The sequence below is a fragment of the Squalius cephalus genome (genome assembly GCF_949319135.1).
Source record: "Squalius cephalus genome assembly, chromosome: 16".
Taxonomy (NCBI): Eukaryota; Metazoa; Chordata; class Actinopteri; order Cypriniformes; family Leuciscidae; genus Squalius; species Squalius cephalus.
In genome coordinates this window covers 5,427,904-5,454,457 of record NC_137137.1, presented here as the reverse complement: position 1 = coordinate 5,454,457, position 26,554 = coordinate 5,427,904, and the positions used below count along the sequence as shown (strand labels likewise).

At 38.2% G+C, this 26,554-nt stretch overlaps 1 protein-coding gene across 1 annotated transcript; it reads right to left on the bottom strand.

The window, feature by feature from the left end:
• Positions 1 to 173: 173 nt before the first annotated feature.
• usp11 (ubiquitin specific peptidase 11) lies at positions 174 to 20,127 on the bottom strand. Its single transcript, XM_079897153.1, has 22 exons — positions 19,944 to 20,127; positions 19,183 to 19,292; positions 17,063 to 17,193; positions 16,836 to 16,953; positions 15,480 to 15,625; positions 15,179 to 15,240; positions 13,632 to 13,728; positions 13,381 to 13,554; positions 12,557 to 12,715; positions 11,585 to 11,809; positions 11,189 to 11,272; positions 10,969 to 11,063; positions 10,561 to 10,767; positions 9,395 to 9,486; positions 8,153 to 8,623; positions 7,833 to 7,903; positions 7,128 to 7,240; positions 6,486 to 6,635; positions 5,790 to 5,905; positions 4,439 to 4,527; positions 1,289 to 2,739; positions 174 to 1,084 (listed from the first exon to the last, which is right to left on the bottom strand). Exons 1-21 carry the CDS (start codon positions 20,051 to 20,053, stop codon positions 2,590 to 2,592), a joined length of 2,970 nt encoding a protein of 989 aa, XP_079753279.1. The 5' UTR covers positions 20,054 to 20,127; the 3' UTR covers positions 174 to 1,084; positions 1,289 to 2,589.
• Between the last annotated feature and the right edge of the window lie 6,427 nt (positions 20,128 to 26,554).

The window sequence follows — 26,554 nt, the reverse complement described above, 5'->3', positions numbered from 1 at the left end:
AATTTGTGCTTGTCTCTGATTGAATCATTCGAGAGGAAATTGAGCCGGAGGATGGTTTGTCTAATATTGGTGAATCATATATTTAACACTTGCATGACTCCACGTTTCAAACACAAACTTGCTTGAAATGATCATATTCTCATGTTGTAATTGGAGAAATCACTACATATACTCAAAATTCAAATAAGCTTTTATTTTATCACTTTTTTAATTTCTATACAGAAAATGCCTCCACAATGCAAAATCATAAATATGAAAATTTGGTGACTATATGGTGAAGTCTACTGTGAAACGGGCTTCAGAATATTGTGAAATTTTGTGTTGCATTGACAGACTAATTCTGAAATCAAACTAATTGAATCGCTCAAACAATTCAATTGTTCATACACAGCTGACCATCTCATTAATTTCACAAAAACATGAAACGACTGCAGGTCAAACAGTAGCTCTAATAAATATTTGGATTTAATATTTGAAACGCTTGCATTAAAAAATGAGGCTGTATGTGACTTTTTGAAGCTGCCTTTTCCAGAACTAGCTAATTATTTTATATTTAAATACTAGAATTAAGCCATTTAATTACTATAAAATAGTAAAGCTGAAACTATCTTTAAATAGATTGTTGCATTCAGTAAACTTTGTACAAAATGGAAGACTATAGGTGAGAAATGTGCTAAATCTTTGAGGAATTATTTTGAAAACTGTCCATTTGTAGAGCAGACTACAAGAAAAATTCTCACCATTATTTGTCACAAGTTTTTAAATCTCACAAACCAAGTCAATAACATGTCCAGGTCATTTTCAATTTACTGCAATATATATATTTTTTAAGTAAATATGCATAAATTAAAAGGAGTAAACAAATACCACCATAATGTATCAATGAAAAATGTATTATATAAAAATATAATTTCATATTTTTGCCTGGTTTTGATTACTTTTGTTCTGTACAGGTTTTGTGAGATTCCCGTATGATATTACATTAGATATTAGAACATCCTGAAGGTATTAAGTGCTCCTGTCACATACAGTGATATATTTTTAGAGATCAGAAAAGTGAACTGTGTACATCAGGGATGGGCAACTTCGGTCCTGGAGGGCCACTGTCCTACAGAGTTTAGCTCCAACCCTGAAAAAAATCACCTGCCTGTAATTTTCTAGTAATCTGATGACCTCAATTAGCTTGATCAGGTGTGTTTGATTAGGGTTGAAGCTGAACTCTGTAGGACAGTGGCCCTCCAGGACCGAAGTTGCCCATCCCTGGTGTACATTATAATCTGAGGGATGCAATAAAGCAGTCACTTAATAGGAAGTGCAAATGAAAAAGCATTTTCTATAAGATCGTTACGCGGTGGGCCAAATTAATTACAACGCTGCTGAGAAGTCAGTACAAAACAAATGAATGCATTTCCCATTGCCAAAGGATCTACGAGTCCTTTCATTCAGAGGTAAAACAGCGTAAATGGAAGCCAAATGTGTCCAATCTAACCTCGACTTTATAGTCATTTATTCATATCAAAAGCTGTGTATACAATTATATATTCAATCTATAATTATTAACAAAATAAAATGAAAGCGCCCCATCCCCAGCATCTGATCCAAATGATCAAAGATAATACAACATTTATTACAATACAAAAATACTGTACATAGGTGCCTTAAAAATCATCATGTAAAGAGCTCTATCCAGAAAGCACTTTGCTGAAATATTCTCATCGCTCCAAACAGTTTATAAATTCAACAGTAATTCAAAAAGAATGTAATGTTTAAATCTTGCTGCGCATTTTCCTTTCATTTAAGATAAAAAAAAAAAAAAAGAAGCAAATTCTCGCTGGAAAACAGGCCTCCGTTTGTGTCCCGCAACAGAGGGGGGCTTTTCCCAGACCTTACGACAGACGGAAAAAAAAAGCATCACGTGATTGAAAATAAAAATGGAAGATTTTTTTGAATTATAACCATCTCTATTTCTCACTCCACATCAGCATCTGGCAATTACGAAAATAAATAGATCACGAGTGAGTGGACAGACTTTACTAGAAGATCTCAGAAATCATAGTGAAAAAGGATTTTTGATCACGATGTCCCTGATATGATAAACCATCCCTGCTAATAGCGCCCTCGCTGAAAGCCTGATGGGATAAACAGGAGGCCTGATTCGTGATGCTAAACGGTGCAGCTTTCCCCAAGGTTGGGCGTTCAGACATCACCATTGTGGACAGCAGCTTAGCTAGCTCAGAAAAGCAAGCTTAGGAAAAAATAAAGAACACAGTTGGTGACGATGAACAGCGCAAACCTCATTCTCCGAATTCTAATCATTGCTGAAGCGATGCAGACAAATCGGTATGCGATCTATGCATCCGCCACCACCAGCTTAACCCGTTTCCTTGAGTTCGTCATTAAGAAAAACACAAAAATCTGCATTCCCACCCCATGATGCTTGTGCACCAGCCTGAGAGAGTAGCCCCAGCCTCGCCAACTTCCTGTCGGAGTCAGAGCAGAGGCCGGGGTTCAAGTTTCTGTAGATTAAAGATTAAAGTTGGAAGTGATAAGAGTGAGAAAGAATGAAGGGGAGTGGGAAAACGGCAGAAATCAGTCCGTCTCCATGCTGACACAGGAAGAGGCTCCGTCCACGGCATCATGGCTCTGGGACGTGATGTGGTTCTCTGGGACGGGTGGAGGGACGGTGGGCTGGCGGATCTTGTCTTGGCGCTGGTAGAACAGGAGGTAGGCGGCACTGGTCTACAAGAGCAGATGGAGATCGAACGTGTCAGTGACTGCTTTTCAAGGCTGCATTTATTTGATCGAAAACAGCAATACAGTGAAATATTATGACAATTTAAAATAAGTGTTTTCAATTTTAATGTTATTAAAAATGTAACTATTTTTCAGCATTATTACTCCAGTCTTCAGTGTCACTTTATCCTTCAAAAATCATTCTGATTTGCTGCTCAAGAAACATTTCAGTGTTGAAAACAGTTGTGCTGCTTAACATTTTTGTGGAAATAGTCGTGATTCTTTTTTTTTTTCAGGGTTCTTTGATGAATGGAAAGTTCAAAAGAACAGCATTTATTTGAAACAGAAATCTTTTGTGACATTATAAATGTCTTAACTGTCATTTTCTTTTCATTAATTGAATGCATATTTGCTGAATAACAGCATTAAAGTCCCCATGAAATCAAAATGGACAATTCTTATTTTAGGGAATACTGCAGTATTTATTATAAATGATTTCTCTGTGCACATCATTTTTTTATTATTTTTTTTTTTGCAGCGACATCTCTTTGCTGAAGATGTGTTTACTGGCGGGACAACGTATCACTCACATGACATCACAGCAATAGCAATCATCCAATTAATTCCAAAATCAAGTCCCGCCCTAAATTTTTGCTCGTTTAAGAAACCAGCATAAGGAGATATTGTGAGTGTAATGCAAATTATTATTATTTTTATTTGATTTATTCTTTTCTCATTTACATTTTATTGGTAATACTATATTGAGAACCTCTTATTTTTCTTTTGCTTCAGTATGTAAAATACTTATCCAATGAAAACATTCTGGATTTGTATGTTGTATGATGGGACCTTGAACCTTTTATTGACTTGAAAGGACAATTACAATTATTCTCCTGATATTATTATAAAGGAAGGAAAAGAGGGGGAAAAAAAGAAGGTGAAAAGTTCTTTCTCTCTCCTCTCACTCCTTTGAGACTATTGGGAGAGTAACCCCTGATTTGACATTAACAGTTTATGAACAACATAATTGTATGTTATACCCCTAGTGACCTGTTTGTTCTGTTCTTTTGCGTTCTACTAAAATCCATATAAAACAATTTTTAAAAAAAAGTAAAAATAAAAAAAATAAAAAGCCGTTTCACTCTTTTTATTCATTATTGAATATTATTCATCACATTATTCATCACATTAGGAAAGAAAAGACTATCACAAGTTTCGTGCCAGCTTTAATTACCTTTTTTTGTTTTTTTTAAATGACGGTACTGCAAGTCTTTTTCTGCTTATACAATTTGGTTTGTTTTGTTTAGATTTACTTTCATAAATCACCATAATGCTGTAAAAGCATATAATAAATTTACAAATTGTTTTTTTTTTTTTATTATATTAATATTAGTCAACTCCTAAGATGTAGCTGGACGACATGTGATCTCAATCTGGAGGCCACCATGAGTTTATTATGTAGAATAAACCAGCTCTAGTCCACTGATACGACCATTTCAAAAACAATCTGTCTTTTTGGATCCGTGCGGCCAAGACGCAGAGAAAGTTATTGTGTTTTGAGGAAAAACAAACATTTAATTTTGTCTAGGAGAGAATGCACTGATGAATCATGCACAGCAAGGCCGAGAAAATTTATTAAAAAGTAAAAAGGGTCTGTTTCGATTTCATGTTGACCACTCAACCCACAGAGAAGCATCAATCTCACCACAATCTGTTCCTCCCTTGCAAAGGTCACCTTGCTGTCGTCAAAGTAATACCACTGGCCGTTGTCCTTGTTCTGGGCATAACTAGTATCTAGAAGGGATAAAAAGGGAAATATTTTTGTAATGTTATCACTAAACAAAAAAGCTAGGAATGCACCTATACCACTTTTTTCAGAGTGAGTCAGATACTGATACTCTCATTTTTGGCACTCGCCGATAAACAAACAAAAATAACGACTTTATTCAACAATCTCTTCTCTTCCATGTCATTCTCCGCCAGCTCATTATTGACCGACGCTGATCTCGTGAGCACCATGACACATGCGTGTGATGCTGGCGCAGGAGCTGGCCGATAATGAGCCGGCGTTGCACTGTTTACATTACGTGAATAGCGTAGGAGAATGACATGGAAGAGAAGAGATTGTTGAATAAAGTCATTGTTTTTTTGCACACAAAAAGTATTCTCGTCGCTTCATTACATTACATGTGAACCACTGTAGTCACATGGACTATTTTAACAATGTCTTTACTACCTTTCTGGGCCTTGAAAGTTGCAATGACGTTGTTGTCTATGGTTGGCTCAGAAACCTCTCGGATTTCATCAAAAATAACTTAATTTGTGTTCTGAAGATGAACTAAGGTCTTGAACTAAGGAACTAACGACATGAGGGTAAGTAATTTTTGGGTGAACTATCCCTTTAACTTGTTGAGCAAATAGATGTTTCCTTCAGTTATTTTCTTAACTGCTTAATTATGCCATTTAAAATGTATAGTAAGAGCTTCTGTTATTGTTTGTTCTGTTAACTGTTCATTCTATTGCTCTATCGTATTTCATCCACAGTGCACATTTAGAGCCGCTCCAGTGCAGTGGCACTGTAATCACGGGTTTCCTGTAATAATGTAGGGAACCATATTATACATAAATCATGTAACAGTTCATGTTTTTACTTAAGATACATATACTATTTAGTTTTAATCCAGCTGTCGCGTGTGCTGAACAAGCTATCAGCAATCAAGCACATGCAACTTTCTTTGCTATTGACATATCCGACTGAACTACAAACTTTTCAGCGATGTCTAAGCCACTGTGCGATCAATCCACTTAGCGTGCTTCACTTATCAGCTCGTGCACAGCAGTTATACAGGCGTAAATGTTGAATTTATGCTTTATATTAATGCTATTTATTTAATAGACATCTTTAATCTCTGATATCTCCATATCTCTGTTTGTTCTGTTGTCTGGACACAAACACTGTACTGTACACATGCTGCAAGGTTTTGTTTTTTGGTATCGGTGCATCCCTACAAATTTTTATTTGCGGTTTAATAAAAGCTGAGAAGACTGATGCTTACAGTGTCCATCTCGGAGTCCGCCGTAGTGGTTCGACACAGAGATCAGGTCATATCTACAGGGAGGTTCAGTACTGTTCATGGTCTTCTTTAGGAGGAAACCTGAGAAGTCCAAATCCCTGCAGACAGAGAATGAGACATATGAACCAAATGGAAACAAATGCAATAATCTAAGAATCAACCATTGAAAATACCATGAATATCAACTGGATGTGAAGGAACATTTATTACTCACTAACTATGCATTTCCACTGTAACTTAATATATAAGTTATTGGCACCATTAAAACAACAAGAACTATAAAAATGTACACTTCCGGTCAAAATTTGGGGGTCAGTAAGATTTTATTTTCCTTTTTTGAAAGAAATTAATACTTTTAATCAGCAAGAATGCATTAAATTGATCAAAAGTAATAGTAATGACATTAATAATGTCTCAAAAACGATATACATTTAAAATAAATGCTGTTCTTTTGAACTTTCTAATCAAAGAATCCTGAATTTTTTTATCACAGGTTCAACAAAAATATTAAGCAGCACACTGTTTTTAACACTGATAATAAGAAATGTTTCTTGAGCAGCAAATCAGCATATTAGAATGATTTCTGAAGGATCAAGTGACTGAAGACTGGAGTAATGGCCCCACATTTTTGAATGGTAGTGTATGTACATCTTAATCTGACAAAACAGTACATCTTACCGCAAGGGGAACTCCACAATAGTATCCAGTTTCTCTCGAGAGTACTTTGTGTAGGAGAAACGCTTTAAATGGATGATCAGAACCTCTGGCAAAGACCACAGATCCAATTTCTTAGTAGCAAGCTGATGCCTTTTACATGTTGGACAATACCTACAGACCACATAAACACAAACTTACATGTGGGAAGTATTCAGTCCTGTTCTTTAAATACAACACTAGAAATTATAAAACGAATGATTCTGCAACAAACAACACAAGATGTTCCCCTTCCTTCATAAAGTTTGTAGTTAAGTCGGATATGTCAATAGCAAAGAAAGTAAAGTGTGTTGCATGTGCTTGATTGCTGATCGCTTGCTCAGCACACGCGACAGCTGGATTAAAACTAAATAGTATATGTATCTTAAGTAAAAACATGAACTGTTACATGATTTATGTATAACATGGTTCCCTACATTATTATGGGAAACCCGTGATTACAGTGCCACTGCACAACTAGTAAGCTTTCCTGTAAAATGTGTACCTTTAAATGCAATGTAAGTCGTTTTGGATAAAAGCGTCTGCCAAATGCATAAATGTAAATGTAATAAAGGATAGACTGGAATTAAAGCCTAGAATCTGTGATAGGTCTAAGAAGAAAATTACCAGGGGTTTTCCTCTTCCAGTGTCTCTACCGTGGTAAAGAGCTCTATACATTCCTGTAGCTGCACTGTTGTTTGCAGGTGAGGGACGTCCATTGTCTGATGCTTTATGTATTTCTGCATTAACACATAAACAACATATGTTTGCAATAGAAAGGATGCAGTTTGCATAACTTAAACCACCAAGACGGAAACAAAAGATCATTAAAAACAATGGATTTTGATTTATATTTAATCAAAGAATCAATTTCATACTGCATTTAAGCAAATTAAGCTTATCAAAAAGTTCTTGACTGGTGAGTAAAGGTTTGATTGAAAAACCATGATAAATGCAAATAAGAACATTTTCAATAATTTTTTAGGATTGCAAAATAACAAGGCTATTACCTAGGGGGTAAGGGACAATTTTTTATTTTATTACGTTATTACTTGTGCCTTGATGCCGTTTTGGGTTGCTGCAAAACCAGTTGAAAACCACTTGACATTGAGAAAAACTAGGTAATGCATATAATATTATGAGGTTTTCATATTTATAGCAGTGACACAATACAGATCACACATCACTGCATTAGGAGCTATACTTTAAAATGAGCATGAAACTAAACCTTGAATCGAATTGACTGTATTGAGCTTTGTTTGAGAGGTTACAAAGAGCAACAACAGACGCAAAACATTTCTTAAGGATCAAAGAGCTCATTAGCAATCTTACCTCAGCTTCATTCTCATTGTAGTACTTCTTCTTTATATCAGGGTCCCAGTCGATGGCAATGTATGGCTGAGCTAAACAGAAACAGTGAGTCACGCCATTTGGAGAAGGAACATTTACACTTTTGTATTCTCTGATTTAAAAGACACCATGACAGCCGCTCTTCAACTTTGAAAAGGTGTGAATTGAGCAGCCGGATAAATAAGACATATAATCTCACTTTGTTATGACCCTCGCTTGTGCGCACATGACCCTGAAGTTGTACAAAGGCTTCAGAAGTAGAGAGGTCTGTAATAAATTGAGTTTCTCATTAGTGTACTCACAGCTGAAAGAGAAGCTGCTGCCCGCCTCTGTCATCCCTCGCTCCGTGGTGCCATTAGAGTTCACCGCCTGAATGGTGAAGAGGGCTTTTTTCCGTCTCTCGGTGTAGTGCCGTCTGCCCGGAACCCTCTTATTTGCCTGCGCACAAGTTGCTGCTCCTTCCCCGTCTTCCTCCTCCTCCTCTTCTTCATCCTCTTCCTCCTTTCCCGCAGGTTCTGCGCCAGCACTTTGGTCCCCATCATTGGCATCTTGGGAGTTGGTGTCAGTGCTGCCGCACGCTGATTGGCCCTCTTCTGTACTGCTGGCCCGGTCCGGTTCACTGCTCGACTCTTCCTCCTCAGCTCGCTCCTCCCCCTCGCTGCTCGGGCTGGCTTCTAACGGGCCGTTGTTCTGCCCATCCGCCTGATTGCTCTCTTGAGTCTGTTCCTCTTTCTTGGCTGGCCCCGCCTCCTCCGAGTCTTCCTCGCCCTCATCTGTTCAGAAATTAATCATTATAAGTACCCAAAGTTTGGGGAAAGTACAGTTTCTTTATGATTTGAAAGATGTCTCAGTAACATTTTACTTAAAGCCTTTATATATAATTCATTATAAAAGTAATTTTAATGCATTAATTATGTCTAGTAATGCACTTTATAATGCATATCATGAATAATTGAAACCACAGTTATAATACATTATAAATACTTCTCTATTCATTGTTACACCTTTAGAAAGTATAATGCATTAAAACACGACAAACAACCAATTATTAGAAGTAACAAGGAATCTGCAAATATTATAATGCATTTAATGTTGTTACATTTATTTATGAAAAGATATAATGCAACCATCTTTATTATGCATTAAACATAAAGGCTTTAAGTTAAGTTACCAAAGTCTCTTATGCTCACCAAGGCTGTTTTTTTTTTTAAATCAGATGTACAGAAAAAAACAGTAATATTATGTAATATTATTACAATTTAAAATAACCATTTTCTATTTGAATATATTTTCAAATTTAATTTATTCCTGTGATGGTAAAGCTGAATTTTCAGCATCATAACCTTCAGAAATCATTCTAATATGCTGATTTGCTGCTCAAGAAACATGTCTTATTATTATTATCAATGCTGAAAACAGTTGTGCTGCTTAATATTTTTCATTGCTGAATAAATTAATTCTTAATATTGTTACATTCTTTAAAAATAAAATAAAAAACCTTACTGTCCCCAAAAATGTTTCACTTTAAGAAAATGCAGTCATACCATCACTAACTCCGTTGGTCTGTGCCGTGTACAACTCTTCATCCTCATCTTCTTCCTCTAATTCTGAGGGATCTAGGGGATGGACATAACGCCTGTGTAGGGATATAATCATGACACATATGAATGGCAACCCAACTCTGGCTACAAAATTCAAAAACAGATCAAGACAACTTTACTTTAAAGGAGAACTCCGGTCAATTTTAACATTGAGCTCATTTTTTTGTAAATTTGGAGTGCTGTCAATACAGAGAACATCGACAAAAATCGGTGTTGCCTACACCGTGTTATCCTCTTTTTAAAATTTGCACCCTGTTGACTTCAATGGGGCAAGTTTTAAACCTGCTTTTAGCCTCTTAACATCCTTGATGTGTCATTACAAGTGCCCAGCCAATGTGAGTGATTCCTTCAGAGTGAACGCGGTGAGTCTGACTGCAGTATATGTGAAAGATATGAATAAAAATGAAGTTAATTCAGCCAGCGCACATACCTGTATTTTATTCCTGTTTTCGGTCGAAGTCCACAGTAGTTGATTGTCAAGTTCACGCGCGTGATCATAGGTAACTAACTAACTGCGCGAACTCGACAATCGACTACTGTGGACTTCGACCGAAAACACGAAATAAATACAGGTATGAGCGCTGGCTGAATTATTATCATTTTTATTCATATCTTTCACATCTACTGCAGTCAGATTCACCCGCGTTAACTCTTAAGGAATCACTCAACATGGCTGGGCACTTGTAATGACACATCAAGGATGTTAAGAGGCTAAAAGCAGGTTTAAAACTTGCCCCATTTAAGTCAACAAGGTGCAAATTTTAAAAAGAGGATAACACGGTGTAGGCAACACCGATTTTTGTCGATGTTCTCTGTACTGACAGCACTCCAAATTTACAAAAAAATTAGCTCAATGTTAAAATTGACCGGAGTTCTCCTTTAACTCAAAAAACAGTGATGTCGAATAACACCATACGATCACAGAAGTAACAGGAAGTAGTTATTTATCAGATGCAAAGGAACTTAGATAATAGAATGGATATACAGATGCAGTTTTGCAAAAAAAAAAAAAAAAAAAAACATCATATAAGTACAGCACATTGAAAACTAAATGATCTCGAAAGTCCAATCTAGCTTGTGACAAACCCTGTATGACCGGTTAGACTTACGCCAGTCTTTTCAGGAGGAGCTGGTAGAGATCTTCCCGCGTGCACTGGGCGCGTGGCACAGACATCAGCAGCGGGTGGCCGAACAGGGAGGTGCTGTAGCTGTTGCTGCCTGAGCCGTAATCTCTGTAATGGGAGCGTTCACGCATGTAGATGGCCAGAATCACCTCCTCATCAGCCTGATCCATACAGCCACTGTTCAGCTGATACCTGCAGCAACACACCAGAAAAAACACAGTCAGACACACACACACACCTACCTTTTCCCCTATAACCAGTTTATATACAGTTACAGTATACAATATTACCTGTAAATTAATACTTATACAATATTGCTATAAGTTAATTAATTACATCTGTGTGTGTTGGTGTGTTTGTATTATTAAAGCTGTTTACTCAGTCCTCTCTTACACAAATATATCGTCCCGGTCCAGTATACAGCTTAAGGACTCCTCAGCTTGGTAAATCCTATAGAAGCGATGATTGAACACGTCAGCGACAGCCATCTGTGCGGAACAGATCAATTATTAGCTCAGAACAAATGACAGGGTCATATGATTAACCAAATCTAATAATTGAATTGTCAGAACAATTCAACAATGTTTCAATAGTTGAAAGAACTTGTTTGAACCTGGCTGGGTGGGACGTCTGTTGCCTGAGAGAGGGCCGTGCACAAGTCAATCACTCGGCCAGCTTTAGGGACAATCAGACGATACTGCAGAGGGAAGTCACACACATTCATAAGTCATCAGGATGAACAAAACTCAATGTAAAGCATCCTTACTAAGCGCTGTTCAACAGAACTCTCAGACTATTTTACCCTTAGCAAAACTGGTTCTGATGACAACATCACACACCACCAGCTGTCTTCCTGTTTACAGATGTGCAGCACTACATCTGCTAAACTCATAGCATGGGCTCACTCATAATGAGCATGTCTGCCGTGCTGCACTTATGCTGCGTTTCCTGCTAGAAATGATTAAGCATTATGGTATTTTGCTGTCTTTTTATATAACATAATACACACCTGTGTCGGTTTGGCCATGGGATCCAGTGAGACATAGAACACCTCCATGACCCTTTCCTTACTGACTGGTAAGGGCACACTTAAGTAGCAGAAGGGGTCAAAGGTCACAGAGACCTTGTTGCACTCGGGGCACACCAATGTCGACTTAAACAACCCATGGAATGTGTCGACAATGACCGAATCGTTCCGCCGCAGATGGTTGCGCCACGCTTCCTCAGCCACTTCCTGTAACACAAAAATAGAAATGTGATTCCCATAGTAACACTTTGTTTTGTTTGTAGAGTTCTAAACACGTTAAGAGGTCAACCAATAGTGGTTTTACAGATATTGCTAAACTAAGCTGGAAAACTGGCCAATAACAATGTTTTTTAAAATCATTATTAGGGCTGCTGATTAATCAAAATAAAACCGCACGCGATTTGGCAAAAGCTGCGATTATTTTATGCGAAGTTTGTCAGTGCGGCACGGCTGATCAGTAGTAAATGCTGCTCCATCTGAACGCCAGAGGGCGCTCTCATGCAGATACGCCAAATATGCCCCCGCACAGAAGTAGATAATGCACATCATTCCAGGAAATCCCTATGGGCATAATACTATTGCTGTAGCTGAATAAACAGAAGATTGAAATGCTTTGATTGGTTTATTAAATGTTGTCTTTTGTTGGACAAAGAGGTTCATAAGTGCTTCTCATGTTTGGAAAGATGTTTGACACGTGTTGCTTTTTCAAAAGCATTTTATATGCTCAAACTCGCAGTGCTTTCCAATGGAGCAGCATTTACTACTGACCACAGAGCCGTACGTCACTGACAAGCTGCGCATTAAAAAAATTTGCAGCCTTTGCGATTTCAAAAGTGTAAACAATTTATTGTTATATATTATATATATATAGATTGTTATATGTTATAAATGGCATGAGATACACACTATGCAAGTTATTCTTCGTGTACTACAGTGTTCATGTGTAAAAAGCACCTGGTCAGGTCTTCCATCAGCATCCTTGAGTTCAATATACTCCTTCTTTTTGACCCGGTTGAGGTCTTCATGAAGACCATCCAACAGGAAAGACAGCAGCTCCTGAGAGTCGTGTTGCTGGTAGCCCAGAAACTGTGACGCAAAGTGGCCGACCTTGGTCTGCACAGACACACAAAGGCAATGCTGGTTAATTTCCGCACTACTAATGGAGAATTAGCTAAAAACAAAACTCAAACACGCATAATTACCATATTTACAGCCTATAAATGACTTCAATTGATCAAAACTGACAGTAAAGTCATTTAAATGTTACAAAATATTTTTGTTTCAAATAACTGCTGTTCTTTTGAACTTTCTTTTTCTTGAATCCTGAATAAAAATGTATCATAGTTTGCACAAAAATATTCAGCAGCAGCAGTTTTCAACATAAATGATAATAAATGTTTCTTGAGCAGCAAATCATCATATTAGAATGATTTCTGCAGGATCATGTGACACTGAAGGCTGGAGTAATGATGCTGAAAATTCAGCTTTGCATCACAGGAATAAATTACACTTTAAAATACATTCAAATAGAAAAAAGTTATTTTGAATGGTGATCACGTTATTGTAACATCTTATTGTAATGTTACTGTTTATAGTAATTTTTTGCATATTAAGATTTTTGGATTTACCTCAATTAATATGAAAGAAAGGGGAAAACGGACTGGGAATTGTTGCAAACCAGATTCGAAATGGACAAAATGATTTCAGCTCTGCTGGTGTTCGCAAACAAGTTTTGCACTAAAAATGCTAATGCAGAGTGATCACTACAATTACGTTACCTTAAATACCCGAGGAACCACAGAATAGTGCCTCCCTGACCACATCTGTTTGATGACATCTGCGTAGGCTTCTGCAATTTCCCCCTTCATGCCCAGAGGGTTAGTGAAGTTCAGCTCCTCCAGATACAAGTTCATCAGGAAGTACTCCGTCAGTGGCGGCGTGTTACTCAGACACTATGGGAAAAAATGCACACTTTATTTTAAGAAGAGCCTTATAGATATTTTTGTAAAAGATGTTCATGACCTCTGACCTGTAAAGCTGAGTTCATGAAGCAGGTGTTGCCCAGGTTCGTGAGGCCACACACTCCAGGAGGCCCTCGATACGTATCCTCGTCAGCAGAGTTCCGCCTGGAGACACAAAATTCCATATTAATTCCAAATATTCAATAAAATCACAGTTATGTTTCAAAGCCAAGTGAACTGCCCATCTAAAGAGCATTTCTGGTTATGATAGCCACATACCAACTTTTGATTTGAAAGTTCTCAACAAAAATGCAAGCTAGGTTTTAATTCTTTTTAAAGGTTTTAAAGCTTTCTGCAGAGAAAACCATCATAATTTATATTTATATGACTATTTCCCCTCTCTCTTTGATGACTAGAATAGGCTAGGTTTGATTACCTTTAGGAATTCAATGTAAATGTCATCTGCTATACTTTTAGCTGATCTAAATGTATACTATGCATTATATTATTACTATTTTTATATATATATTATATGACTGGCTCAACAATTTCTACACTGAAATAGAGGGTAACACTTTATTTTGATAGTTCACTTGAAATATTCAACTAACTATAAGTAACTTTGCAAGTACGTCAACTTCTTTTACTAACCCTAACCTAACAGTCTACCAATACTCTAATGAGATTTAGTTGGTACGTAGTTGCAAATTAATAAATGTATAGTAAGCAGCATGTCTAAAGTGGACTATTGAAATAAAGTGAAACCAAATACAGCATTACAATGTAAGGTTGAGGCAGTGCAGATCAAGTGATTTTTGCAGCTTAGGTTCAATATTTGGGGATAACTGGGGATGAATAGCACATTAAGCTCCTTAATTCCAAAAAAATCATATCAAATTTGATTCCTCATGATATGACCTCTTTAAAACATGTCCCATATCTTTTTAAACTGATCTGTATTGGGCAAAATCTCCTTTGCAACCGACTACAGTTGTTTGTCTGTTTATAATTTAGCACCATGCCAACAACTATGGTTATATTCATGGTTAGAAACAAGTGGAAAATTGAAAAAGTAAAAAATAAATATAAAAAATCTAACCTTTAGATAACCAACAAATAAAAAGACAATTTCTAAAAGGTTTTTAATTTTTTTCATTAAAAAAATCTAACACTAAATCTACCCACACTTTATTAAAAAATATTTTAATAAGAATGAATCGAAAAGTAGAGCCCTTGAGGAGTTAAACCATTACAGTAAATCAAAATATGCTTCAGAGATATTGGACTCTGGCATGAGGGGCATATAAGAAGATCTTTGTCACTCTGGAGATGATATGATCCCAGCCATTTTCAGAAAGGACATGTTTTTCCCAAACTACGAGATTGATCTTGTAAAGTTTATTTGTGCTATACTGATCCCATTTTCCCTGCCATTTTTGAAGCGTCTAACCTACTACACCTAGTTACAGATTTAAATAAATGCGGCTGATGAAACCTGTATGGATGACTGTGTGTTTTGTGCTTTAGACACGTGACTTTCCATTTACCTAAACAAAAAAAGAAAGGAAACTTGCGCTAGTGCACGAGAGAAGGAAGCTGGTGCCTTCATACTCACATGATCTGAGGCCTGGATGTGGGCCACGTACCGTCCACATTCCTGATCTCCATAATCACCGTCTGTGGAGTGGGTAGAGCATGTTAAGACACAACACACCCACAAACACAAGCAGGGTGGCCCATGATAAAGCATTCTTCTTTTTTCTTTTTTTTAAGTACTAGTAGAAACGTTTGTCTATATGACAAACCAACCGGGCGAGGTTGCAGGCAGTGCTTATTGCATAACCGTTTGGTGACATTTACAGTAAAATGACGGATGATCAGAGTTAAGGAGTGTAAATGATAGGTGTGTATTTTACCATGCCGGAACTGAGGCAGGCGTCTAGGACAGTCATGTTAAGGTTGCGTAGCCTTTCTGAGCTCGTATCCGTACTCCTCATCCACAGTCGGCTCTCAGCAGTCTCTGACACAGTAAAATGCTGCCGTATCTTTTGATGTATAGTGTCTATGAAACACAGATACACACGATAGTGATTTACACACAGGAGAAAACACATTCACAGATCTGCAGCTCAGATACACCAGGCTGCCAAAGTCCTGAGGGGTTTCACACATCGGTTTACAAAACATAATTACACACCAAATATAAAATAGATCAGTGAGAATAACATTCTGTAAAACAAGTGGCAATCCAGAGCTTGAGCTAAACCTTTGATGCTTTGAAGAAGACATTTAGAAGCAGTTTATCAGGCATAATTGATTGTTTATAGCTATGAATTAGTATGAGCAGAAAAAATAAGGTATAGAGGCTACTGTCATCTAGCTTGATAACATTACATTTAATAACATAGACTAATGTTCAAAAGTTTGAGGTTTGTAAGATTTTTACAGTAAAGACATTTGTAATGTTACAAATAAAATCTATTTTAAATAAATGTGGTCTTTTGAACATTCTATTCATGGAAAAATGTTAACCCTGAAAAAAAAAAAAACTTGTAGAACGGTTTCTACAAAAACATTCAGCAGCAGTTTTTAACACTAATAAATGTTTCTTGAGCAGCAAATCAGCATATTAGAATGATTTCTGAGGGATCATGTGACACTGAAGACTGGAGTAATGATGCTGAAAATTAAGCTTTGCATCACAGAAATAAATTACAAAATAGAAACGTTGTTGTAATGATATCTCAAAATATCACTGTTTTAAATGCAACCTTGGTGAACAGAAGAGACTTCTTTCAAAAAAAAAAAAAAACCTTTTGAATGGTAGTGTATGAATGTCATTCAATAAAAGAAAATATAAAACCATGATGAGTTAACTTAAAGAAAGATCATAGTACAAGCCGCTTTACAAGCAGAAGATTTTACTACAAAAGATTATCTATTAAATGATAAACCAATGGATGAACACTAGATCTGTGCCACCCGCCATATGCATGTGAATGCATGAGAGAGGAAAAAAGCACATGCAAAGAAGTTTCTTTTTTTAAGTTTGGTGAACTCTGTGAATTTGTCTAACAAAACATACACACACCAGTAGATCTAAACGTCACAAATTGAGCTCAATGCAATGAATGAAGTGGACTGAGCTCATTAGAATTATTATTATGATGTTCATTGCAGTGATTGTACATACCAAAAGCCTAGTGAGACTGCATCTTTAAATGTCCAAATACTTTGTGAAACTAGTCTATACATTAACAGCCGTTACTCACGTATCTTGTCTGCTCGACTGAACTGTCCAGCTACGGTACTTTCCAAGTTACTAGAGAGACAGAGGTAGACCTCCACAGGGTAGACCTCTACTTTAACAGTGCTGGGAAGATCAACAACCTGGAAAGAGAAAGATGAAGACTTTCACATCATCTTCAGTTAATGGCAAACACTGCCTAATTGGACTGACTCCAATGCAAAGAAAAGTTAACAGTCGGGTTAACACTACCTTTCGTTCCAAAGGAGGCTGATCATCCATCAAGTCATACCATGACAAGAGTTTTTGCCAGGCTTCTGATGGGACCAGGATGAAGTCCTCATTCTCTGACAGCCTCTCTTTCAGGTGGTAGGAATCCAAATCTACAAAAAGCATACAAAGTATTTCAACCATATTCTTCACCCACAGTTACTAAAAGGCAGGGTAGGTGATTTGTTCCAGAAGCATTTTTTTTGTTGTGCTGGTTGAAAGTCTCATGATAGCAATCACTAAGTTAAGTGGTTTAAATGTATTTATATGTACATATATCGTATGTGGAAGGCATAGGACCATAAAATGTTCATATAATCATTGCATTTGGTCTAAATGCAATGATACAATGTCCAACCTGCCTGTCAACGTGTGTATCTCCATACCTCCGGAGACATCAACGTCAGCTAATGCTGCGTTCACGCCACAACTACTGTGATTTGGAATAGATTTGGAAACCTGTGACGTTATACTCAGAGCGGTTCGTGAATCGAATTTATGCGTTTAAATGGCAACTTTGAAACGCTCTTCAATAATCCCGATTTGATACTATCACGATACTTGGGAGCCGATACGATATGTATTGCGATTCTACAAGTACTGCGATTCGATATTGCAATTTTTTTAACACTAGACCATCGGGAAAAGTTAAATCATACACTTATACAGACTGTACATGATGTAGCCTATAAGATGAGTCATATTTACAAAAACAAATCATCACATCTTTCTGACTTTTATTTCAGAAGCATCATACAATACTACATTCTCTTGAATAAATGATTCAATAACAAATACATTTTTTAACAGTCACTTTTCGCCACTTTAGTGGCAAAACAAAGTAATCGATAAATGCGTTAGTTTAAGCACCAAGGTTCTATCAAAAGCTGATTTTGATCGCTATCGTAGACGTCAGTGTTCATATTTGAACTTTAAACTTTTATCCAAGTACTTCTATGATCATTTGAACGATTGTATCACAGAAATAATGATACTATGAGGTTGAAAAGAGTGTTTGTGAAGCTGTTTCATGACAACTCTCTCCGGGTCAGCGGCAGCGCCAACACAGATCTGAATGTTGCGATATGATTTTGTCAAAGTTTAATAGACAGACGAATTGAAAGATCACGTGGGAGTTTGAATCGAGATCACAGTCTTTTAAAGATGAATCGTGCAGCTCTGATGTCTTATCTCTCTCTCAGCATGAGTAGCGCGAGGGCTTTTCAGTGCTTTCAGTCTCACTCTTTCACGCGTCCACTTGGGATATTACGTCACTAAACACTCATAGATGACGACACATTTCATCCTCTGTTTTGGAACGAATGTGGCTAACTTCTGTCAACCTCATCCACAAGCAAGGAAAAAATAAAGCAATTGAATTTGAATTAATATCAATTCTGGGATAAAAAAAAAATCGATTTTAGAATCGTAATAAAAAATCAAAATCGCGATAGCTAAGTGAATCAAATTTTTCTCCAAGCCCTACTCTTTAAGTTGTTTACGCACATTATTATTGCAATGTTATGTGCTTTGAGACGTGAGGTAGTTTAACGCCGTCTCTCGTGACGCTTTTTAATCCCTGCTGTACGTGTTCATGTGTTTTGAAGGAGGCGTGGCTTTGGAGACGCTCTGAAGGAATCTTATGTTTTCAAAGCTAGCTTACTATTGCTAGCCTCTTTGAAAATTGCCTACCCTGCCTTTAAGGGAACAGATTTACAGAGAATGAGACATTGAACATTTTCATGGGGCAACTATTGTATCGTGTTCTAAAATGAACCGGAAGTTGCAAAATATTGTTTTTGCTTCATATTGTGACACATATACAAATGAAACAGCTTCTCGGATGAGAAAAAAAAAAGTAGGACGGGACTTGATTTCGTCCATCAGGAATTGATTGGTTAATTTTAATGACTGTGATATGATATTGGTCGATCTCATGTGATTGACAGGTTGCCCCGCCCTAATTCCAATTGCGGGCAAAATTATTATTTTTAAATAATGATGTGCACAGATAAATTATTTCAAGAAATACTGCAATAGTCCATATAAAAACAAGAATTGTCCATTTATATTTCATGGTGACTCAGAATAGCAAAACTTACCTTCAAAGAGCTCAGTGTTATCAATCTTTCCGGGATAAGAGGAGGAATTTTGGTCCCCGGTGTGCACATACTCTTTCCACTGATCAAACCATCGCTTGTCCAACAAATACCTGCAATACAAGACACTTGCACCTGTCACACATCCTGCACTGCTTATTTATATCAGCCCAACATCATTTAATGAGCTTTAGGACAAATCTGTTTAATGTAAACTGCACAGGGCACCAGTGAAAGACACGGATTAAGACACCAAACACTTGCCATCTGTCTTTCAGGACGAGAATGAATTTATGGCTGACCTGCCTTTCCTTTCCAAGGAACGAGCAGAAACCGAAAGTAACTTTCCCATAACAGACTCTGGCATACCTTCCAGAGATGGAAGTGAAACTTAAAGCAAGTGTGTTAATACATTTGCTCAATGAAAATGAAATGAAAGAGTTTGAAGCAGGCAGAGTTGGGAATGTGGTCAGACAACAAACATGTCAAAACGTAATGATCCTTAGGAAGCTGTTAACCAGGTTAACAGATCTATCAGGCCTGAAACCTCACCTGTATGTTAGTTTCGCTCTCTTATTTGATCTTTAAATCATTTTTAACTCTCTCAATCAAATTGGCAAGGCTACTACTGAACCTGGAAACCCTCAAACAACACAAACCCAAACATGTTATCAGGTTTATAGAGTTATGTTAGAGCTTTATCTGTGTTGTTGTTGTTTATTGAATGTTTGTTTGTTTGTTATCTAGGCTGAAGTTTCTCTTACCAGCTGTCTCCGGCCCGGAGCTGCTGCTGGTTCAGGTTGTCGATCTCCCGCCACTGGGTCTCTAGTCCCGGAGGCTCCGTAGCCGAACCGGTGCTGCAGTTCGCAGCCATAATCACTCATAAAATCCGAAAAAAAGCGTTAGAGCCGCATAGACACACCGGAATGCTTTGACGCAGGAAGTAGGAAGCGGTTAGAATGACAACTTCCGCCTTGCGAAAGGGGGCGAAACTCCAGAGGGCGTGTGTGATGGAAGAGAGAGTTTAGAGTTTGAACCAAATAAATAGATGCATAAATTACCAATGAGATAAATACATTACCATTTTCATAACATTTACACTGAACTTATGTTGTCATATTAATGTTGTCTTTTATTGAATTCTGCCATTTGTAATATGTAATATACACCATCCCTAATTGCACATAACACGGTCACTTCACATTCCTTTTCCTGTGTGTGAAACAGTTCATGGTCAAAAAGTAATTCGGCTTGCCACACCAAATTGTTATAAATTGAACAAAACCTTGCAGGTTTCATAATTCGCGATATCATCACAAAACGAATTAATAACTTGAATTAATTATCGAAATTAATCATTAATGCATTAAACAACTACAATAAAAGTATATCCAACCTTACTCAGAGACTTCTAAGTCACGTGAAAATTCTGACCACTAACAACATATATTAGACCCCATTAAACGACAAATTAAACCCAATGTACTATTTAAATCGATTGCTGGACATCGTAATGTTATTGTACATACATCTGATTTATGATTTAGCATTGTGTTAGCAACGCCGCCCCCAAAGTTTTTCCAAACCTGTATTTATTTTTCTTCTGTTGAACACAAAAGAAGATATTTTAAAACATGTTGGTAATCAAACAGTTGATGGTAGCCATTGACTTTCACAGTAGAAAAAAAAAAATACTATGTAAGTCAATGGCTACCATCAGCTGTTTGATTACCAACATTCTTTAAAACATCTTCTTTTGTGTTCAGCAGAAGAAAGACACTCATACAGGTTTGGAACAGAATGAGGGTGAGTAAATGATGACAATATTTTCATTTTTGGGTGAACTATCCCTTTAAGTAGCTTTTATAAACATGCCTTAGAAAAAGAACATTACTGATGTGCATCTTGAGACAAAACATTTGCACTGACATATTTTAAGATACATCAGTGCAAGTTGCTTTCAGTTAAAACAGCACAAACATGCATTTTAATCTGGGACTAGGTTTAAACCTTGTATGTGAAACCGGGGGTTAAAGTTTTAGCTGTAGGACAATGTAAATAGCACAAGGTGGCAGTGTTTGTCAAAAATACACAGCCACCAGTGACTCAAGTCACAGAACTAACATAGACAACCCAAATTCCCCTGATATATAGTTTTTTTTTTTATCAATCAAGGACATTTTAATCTGATTAAAACTGTTAAACTGTTCAAATTTGCCTAGAACACTTTAAAGATTTTTTAAGAAAAGTAATTTAATAAAAACAATGTAAACTAAAATGGTCTAAAGCTGATGTTCTCGAGGCTGCAGTGCTTGGAAATTGTTTCTTTCCTTCCTGATTATGATGATTCTAAAGTGATACAGTAGGCCTAGGTCCTGTGGTCGTGTTGACAGTAAAATTGATGTGTAGACTGGACAGGTGGCTTTGAGAACACACATTCCCAGAGTCTCTTATTTAATACAATGAAAGTAAAAAAAAATATGTTCTTTTATTCTATTCTCTGGCACAAAAACAACTTGAACTTCTCATTACCCCTGAATCTTTAGGCCAGCAAATGTGTCATCATCATAATTCCTGATATTTCATATTTCTGACTGACGACTGATTGATTTGTGAGCAGCTGATAATTTGGTGAATGTTCACTCTGTAGAGCCTTTCAGTCTCTCTGTAGCAGTCTGTGTTTAGTCTTCTGTTGCTCCATTATCTGATGTCATAATTTCTTCACCTCCAGCGCACATGTCTGTCAACTGGGTTTAGTGTTAAGGCACTCAGACTGAGTAAACTGAGCTGCAATAGCCTAATGGTTCCTCGTCAACATAGAGAAAGAGAGATCATATGTTGTAAAAGATAACAAGATCCACCGTCTTGCAGGTCCATTAGGTGTTTTTTCACCTACATACTGTCGCACATGATTTGAGCACTTATGTAAATAGGGCAGAATGATTCTCTTTAATGCACATTAATATTTATACCTAAGTAAAGTGGTTTGTGCATTGCATGTGACAATGCAATATAGTAGTGCATGCAAAATGCATGAGAACTTGGACTCTTAAGTGTTAGCATGCATTATTATTCTAAGTGATTTATTCTCTAGTCTTAATAGAGAGAACAATAATGTTAGATGTATATTTAAGATCTAACTTAAATCCAACTAAAAGGCAATGTTCTCAAAGCTTTGGCTATTTTTCTGGCAAGTGTCCCGGGTGGCACATGAAGACGAAGAATGCAAGAAAATAGTCGGTTTATTTCGATAGTCCACTTTAGACATACTATAACTATAAGTAACTTTGCAGCTACATGTCAACTAACTCTCATTAGAGTATTACTGTCTGCTTAATATCTGATGACACTTTATTTTGTTGGTCCCCCAACAGACATTCTATAGTATACTATAAGTAACTTGGCAACTACAAGTCAAATTATTCTACTAACCCGAACCCTAACACCTAACCATAACCTAACAGTCTACTACAGTCTACTAATACTCTAATGAGAGTTAGTTGACATGTAGTTGAAAAGTTACTTATAGTTAGTAGAATGTCTGAAGTGGATATCAAAATAAAGTGTAACCAAATAGTCTTTCAATTCAATAATCCACACAGGGCAGAAACAAGGGGTAACACATCCACTCCACAAAGACGAGACCAGACAAAGAACTGAACGAAATAGGGAGTATACACTGACTCGATGAGGTAAATAACAAACGACAGGTTAAAGGGATAGTTCACTTTGAAATAAAATTTTGGTATGTTTTAGCTTAGCCTACCTCAAGGGCATCCAAGATGTAGGTGTCTTTTTTTCCACAGTAGTTTCAATTTTGATATTTTTAAGTCAAACCGTTCTTGTCATTCGTCAGTCATTTAATGCAGGTCTGTGGTCACTGTCTCAAAGAGCATGCACAGAGTCCAAATTAAAACAATTCCCCATCGTCCAAATTAAACAATTCCCCATCGTAAGTACACATTGATGGCCTAAGACACGAAACGAGCGGTTTGTGTGAGAAAACGAACAGTATTTATATTGTTTTTACCTGTTATACACAGCCACGTCCAAGTGATCTGAGGGCGCGCACGCATCCTGGTGTGTGACGTGTGCGCAGACTGGTGCATAGATATATACACTAGATGTCGCCTTGTCTACGGCAGTTCATTGGAACGAATGTCTTTAAGGCGACATCTAGTGTATATATCTACGCACCAGTCTGCGTACACGTCACACACCAGGATGCGCGCGCGCCCTCAGATCACTTGGACGTGGCTGTGTATAACAGGTAAAAACGATATAAATACTGTTCGTTTTCTCACACAAACCGCTCGTTTCGTGTCTTAGGCCATCAATGTGTACTTACGATGGGGAATTGTTTAATTTGGACGATGGGGAATTGTTTAATTTGGACTCTGTTCATGCTCTTTGAGACAGTGACCACAGACCTGCATTAAAGGACTGACAGACAAGAACGGTTTGACCTAACAATATCAAACTACTACTATATTTAAACTACTGCGGATAAAAAGACACCTACATCTTGGATGCCCTTGGGGTAAGCTAAAACATACCAAAATTTTATTTTAAAGTGAACTATCCCTTTAATGGAATCATTAATCAAACACAGTCACCCCCTATACCCATATACCTATACAGCCATTTGTAGCGGTGTCTGAAACCATAGTGGACGTTATCGAGTGCACTCATTCAATCCCACATGCACCGCAATGACGAGTGTACAACTGATGTACGCTCAACGGCTAGAGAATACCCATAATGCACTGTGATGTTATGGCGAATTAAATCTCGCGTCTGACCAGAAGATTGCGCCTGCAGCTGAATCATCCATCCATCCATTTTCCAAACAGTTGATCTAATGTGGGTACAGTGATGTATAATACAGGTATAAATTAATTTTTACTTGATTAATAAATTGTTTAATTAAGATGTATACATGCAAATTTCCATGACAGAGTTGAAGATGAATCTTTTCATTACTGGAGCAGCCAGTTTGCTAAATTTCAAATTATTATTAAACAGCAAGCACAAACTATGCAAAAGCGGCAGCTCTTCCGGCGCACTCAATGTCCGAATTCACTCCTTCAAGTGGATTATATTAGTGAAGTAATGCAGGGAATTGTAAATGAGGATATAGGGGATGATTTTGAACACAGCCTAGGAAACTGGGTCAAATTACAGGGCACACAGACAAACAGGAACAGAACTAAAACACAAAGAAACTAAGCCAAAACAGAACATTTATGTTGACCGTAAGCCCCCTCCCAGAAAGAGGCGTCCTCGTGCCGTAACAGTCCAACTGAGGAGGGATGAACAGGAGAGGGACGGACACAGTCAGGGCAAGCAAAACACTCCATGGTGTAGTAGAAGGAGGGAGGAGCCATGGTGGAGAATCACGTGATGATACCATGTGATGCCTGATGGAGACGGAGGAGTCCCAGGAGGAATGGAGGAGACCCGAGGTGAGGGCCTAGGCGGAACTGCAGGCTCATGAGACTGAGGTGGAGACGGGTGTTCGGCAGGCCGGGCGGAGCCGGAGGGAGTGAGGACCAAGGCAACGCTGGAGGGAAGGAGGAGCCCGATATAGCCAGAGGGATGGAGGGATGAGGCGCAGCCAGAGAAGTGGAAGTCCGTGGTGTAGTGGGGTTGATGCCTGACCAAGGCGAGGCTGGAGGGACGAGGGAGCCAGGTGGAGTCAGTGGACTGACGAACCCCAGTGGAGCTGAGGGAACGTGGAGCCAAGGAGATGCTGAAGGGTCGTAGGTTTGAGGTGTAGTCAAGGGCTTGGAAGACTATACAGAGCAAGGGAATCCCCTTGCCAGGACGGAACTGGTGACTGGAAGCTCAAATGCGCATTCATGCAGCGCAGCAGGGTGGATGGATAAGTAGGGGAGCAGGAGGGGATCAGCGAAGGTTTGGCAGAAGCACTGGATGGCTTTGGTAGAGGAGATGGGAGGGGAAGGCTGGGTTGGGACTCTGGAAACTCGGAACTGGACTGAACCAACAGAGATATAGGAGAACTGGGGCTGGGTGGGACCAGAGGGAAAGGGAAACACAGGGCAGCATCCTATTTAAACTCATTCATGCCATGAATGTCCACAGAGACTGGACCCAACATTCCCTAGACTGTGGTGGCGTGTGCGGGGCTCCACTCCATGCCCTCGAACTCCACGAGCAGCCCCACGGGAACACACCTGGTCAGACTCTCTGTGAGACCTTGGCTCTGTAAGGGTGGATTTCCTGCAGGGGTTCAAGCTGCAAGACTGCCGAACGACTAACGAAATGTTATTAGCAAGATGGTAGAAAACTGTACATTTCTTTTCTATTCCACCCACTGCTACTTATACCAATGACGGAAATAAGCGCAGTTACAATAGCTTAATATGTGGGAGAGCGTTGCTATAGAGAGTGACAATATTGTATTGCAATTTGGATACTTCAAAGTCAATACCAAATCAAATCTATTTAGCACATTATTTGTAATTGAAAAGGTTTAATGACAAAATATTGTTATGGTTACACTTAAAATAGTTACAAAATAAATGTATGAGATGATGATAACTTATACCATTAATCTTACCCAGCATGTAAAATGTTACCTGAGAGATAGAGAGAGAGAGAGAGGGAGAGAGAGAGAGAGAGAGAGAGAGAGAGAGAGAGAGAGAGAGAGAGAGAGAGAGAGTGTGTAGAGAGTAAGAGGAAAGAGGAGGTAAAGAGAGAGAGCCCCAAGAAAGGGACCCAGAGAATAAGAGAGCCAGAGCACCAAAGAGCCAGAGCAATCTTCTTTTATCCCTTCCGTGATCATGTGACTAAAACCCAAATGAGACATTCAAACTGACCAATCAGATAATTACAATTTCCCCCACCATACTAAAGGTGTGACAATTCATCGATCCCCAAAGTACACACATCTTGGCCTACAGGCCTAGATCACTATCAGCCCATCTGTGCCTTTAGGAACTCCAAATGGTCCTTGTGGTAGAAAAATGGGTGGAAAACATTAAAGCAAATGTCTTGGTTCATTTCAAATATATTGGATTATTTTCAATACAGCTCTGACTTGACACTCGTGGCAGACTCAGGCACTCCGTCTGCGGTGGGTTCATGCGTAATCTCTGTCATGATCGTGGTTGATGGCTGGCTGGTCTCTGGGTGCGGAGTGGGGCTGGTGTTGTCTTCCTCGGCCAGATAGTAAAAGCCGATCCGTTAAACGCCAGCACCCACTCCACAAACGTGGCAAAATCTTCCCTGGGACCGCTCGCTACGGCTGGTGTAAAAGAAAGCAGAGAGCGAGCGGTCTGGATAGCGAGTCTGGCATGCCAGGTCCTCCAGTGGACGGTCCCTTTGCTCCATGCAGAGTACTTAAACGGCA

What these genes read in the sequence shown, in the direction of transcription:
- usp11 (XM_079897153.1), bottom strand. Translation starts at nt 20,053, where the DNA reads ATGGCTGCGAACTGCAGCACCGGTTCGGCTACGGAGCCTCCGGGACTA. An exon ending in CGGACTCCGAGATGGACACT is followed by an intron (nt 4,528 to 5,789) that starts GTAAGCATCAGT and finishes TATCCCTTCTAG; the next exon opens with ATACTAGTTATGCCCAGAAC. An exon ending in CAAGGGAGGAACAGATTGTG is followed by an intron (nt 2,740 to 4,438) that starts GTGAGATTGATG and finishes CTGCTCTTGTAG; the next exon opens with ACCAGTGCCGCCTACCTCCT.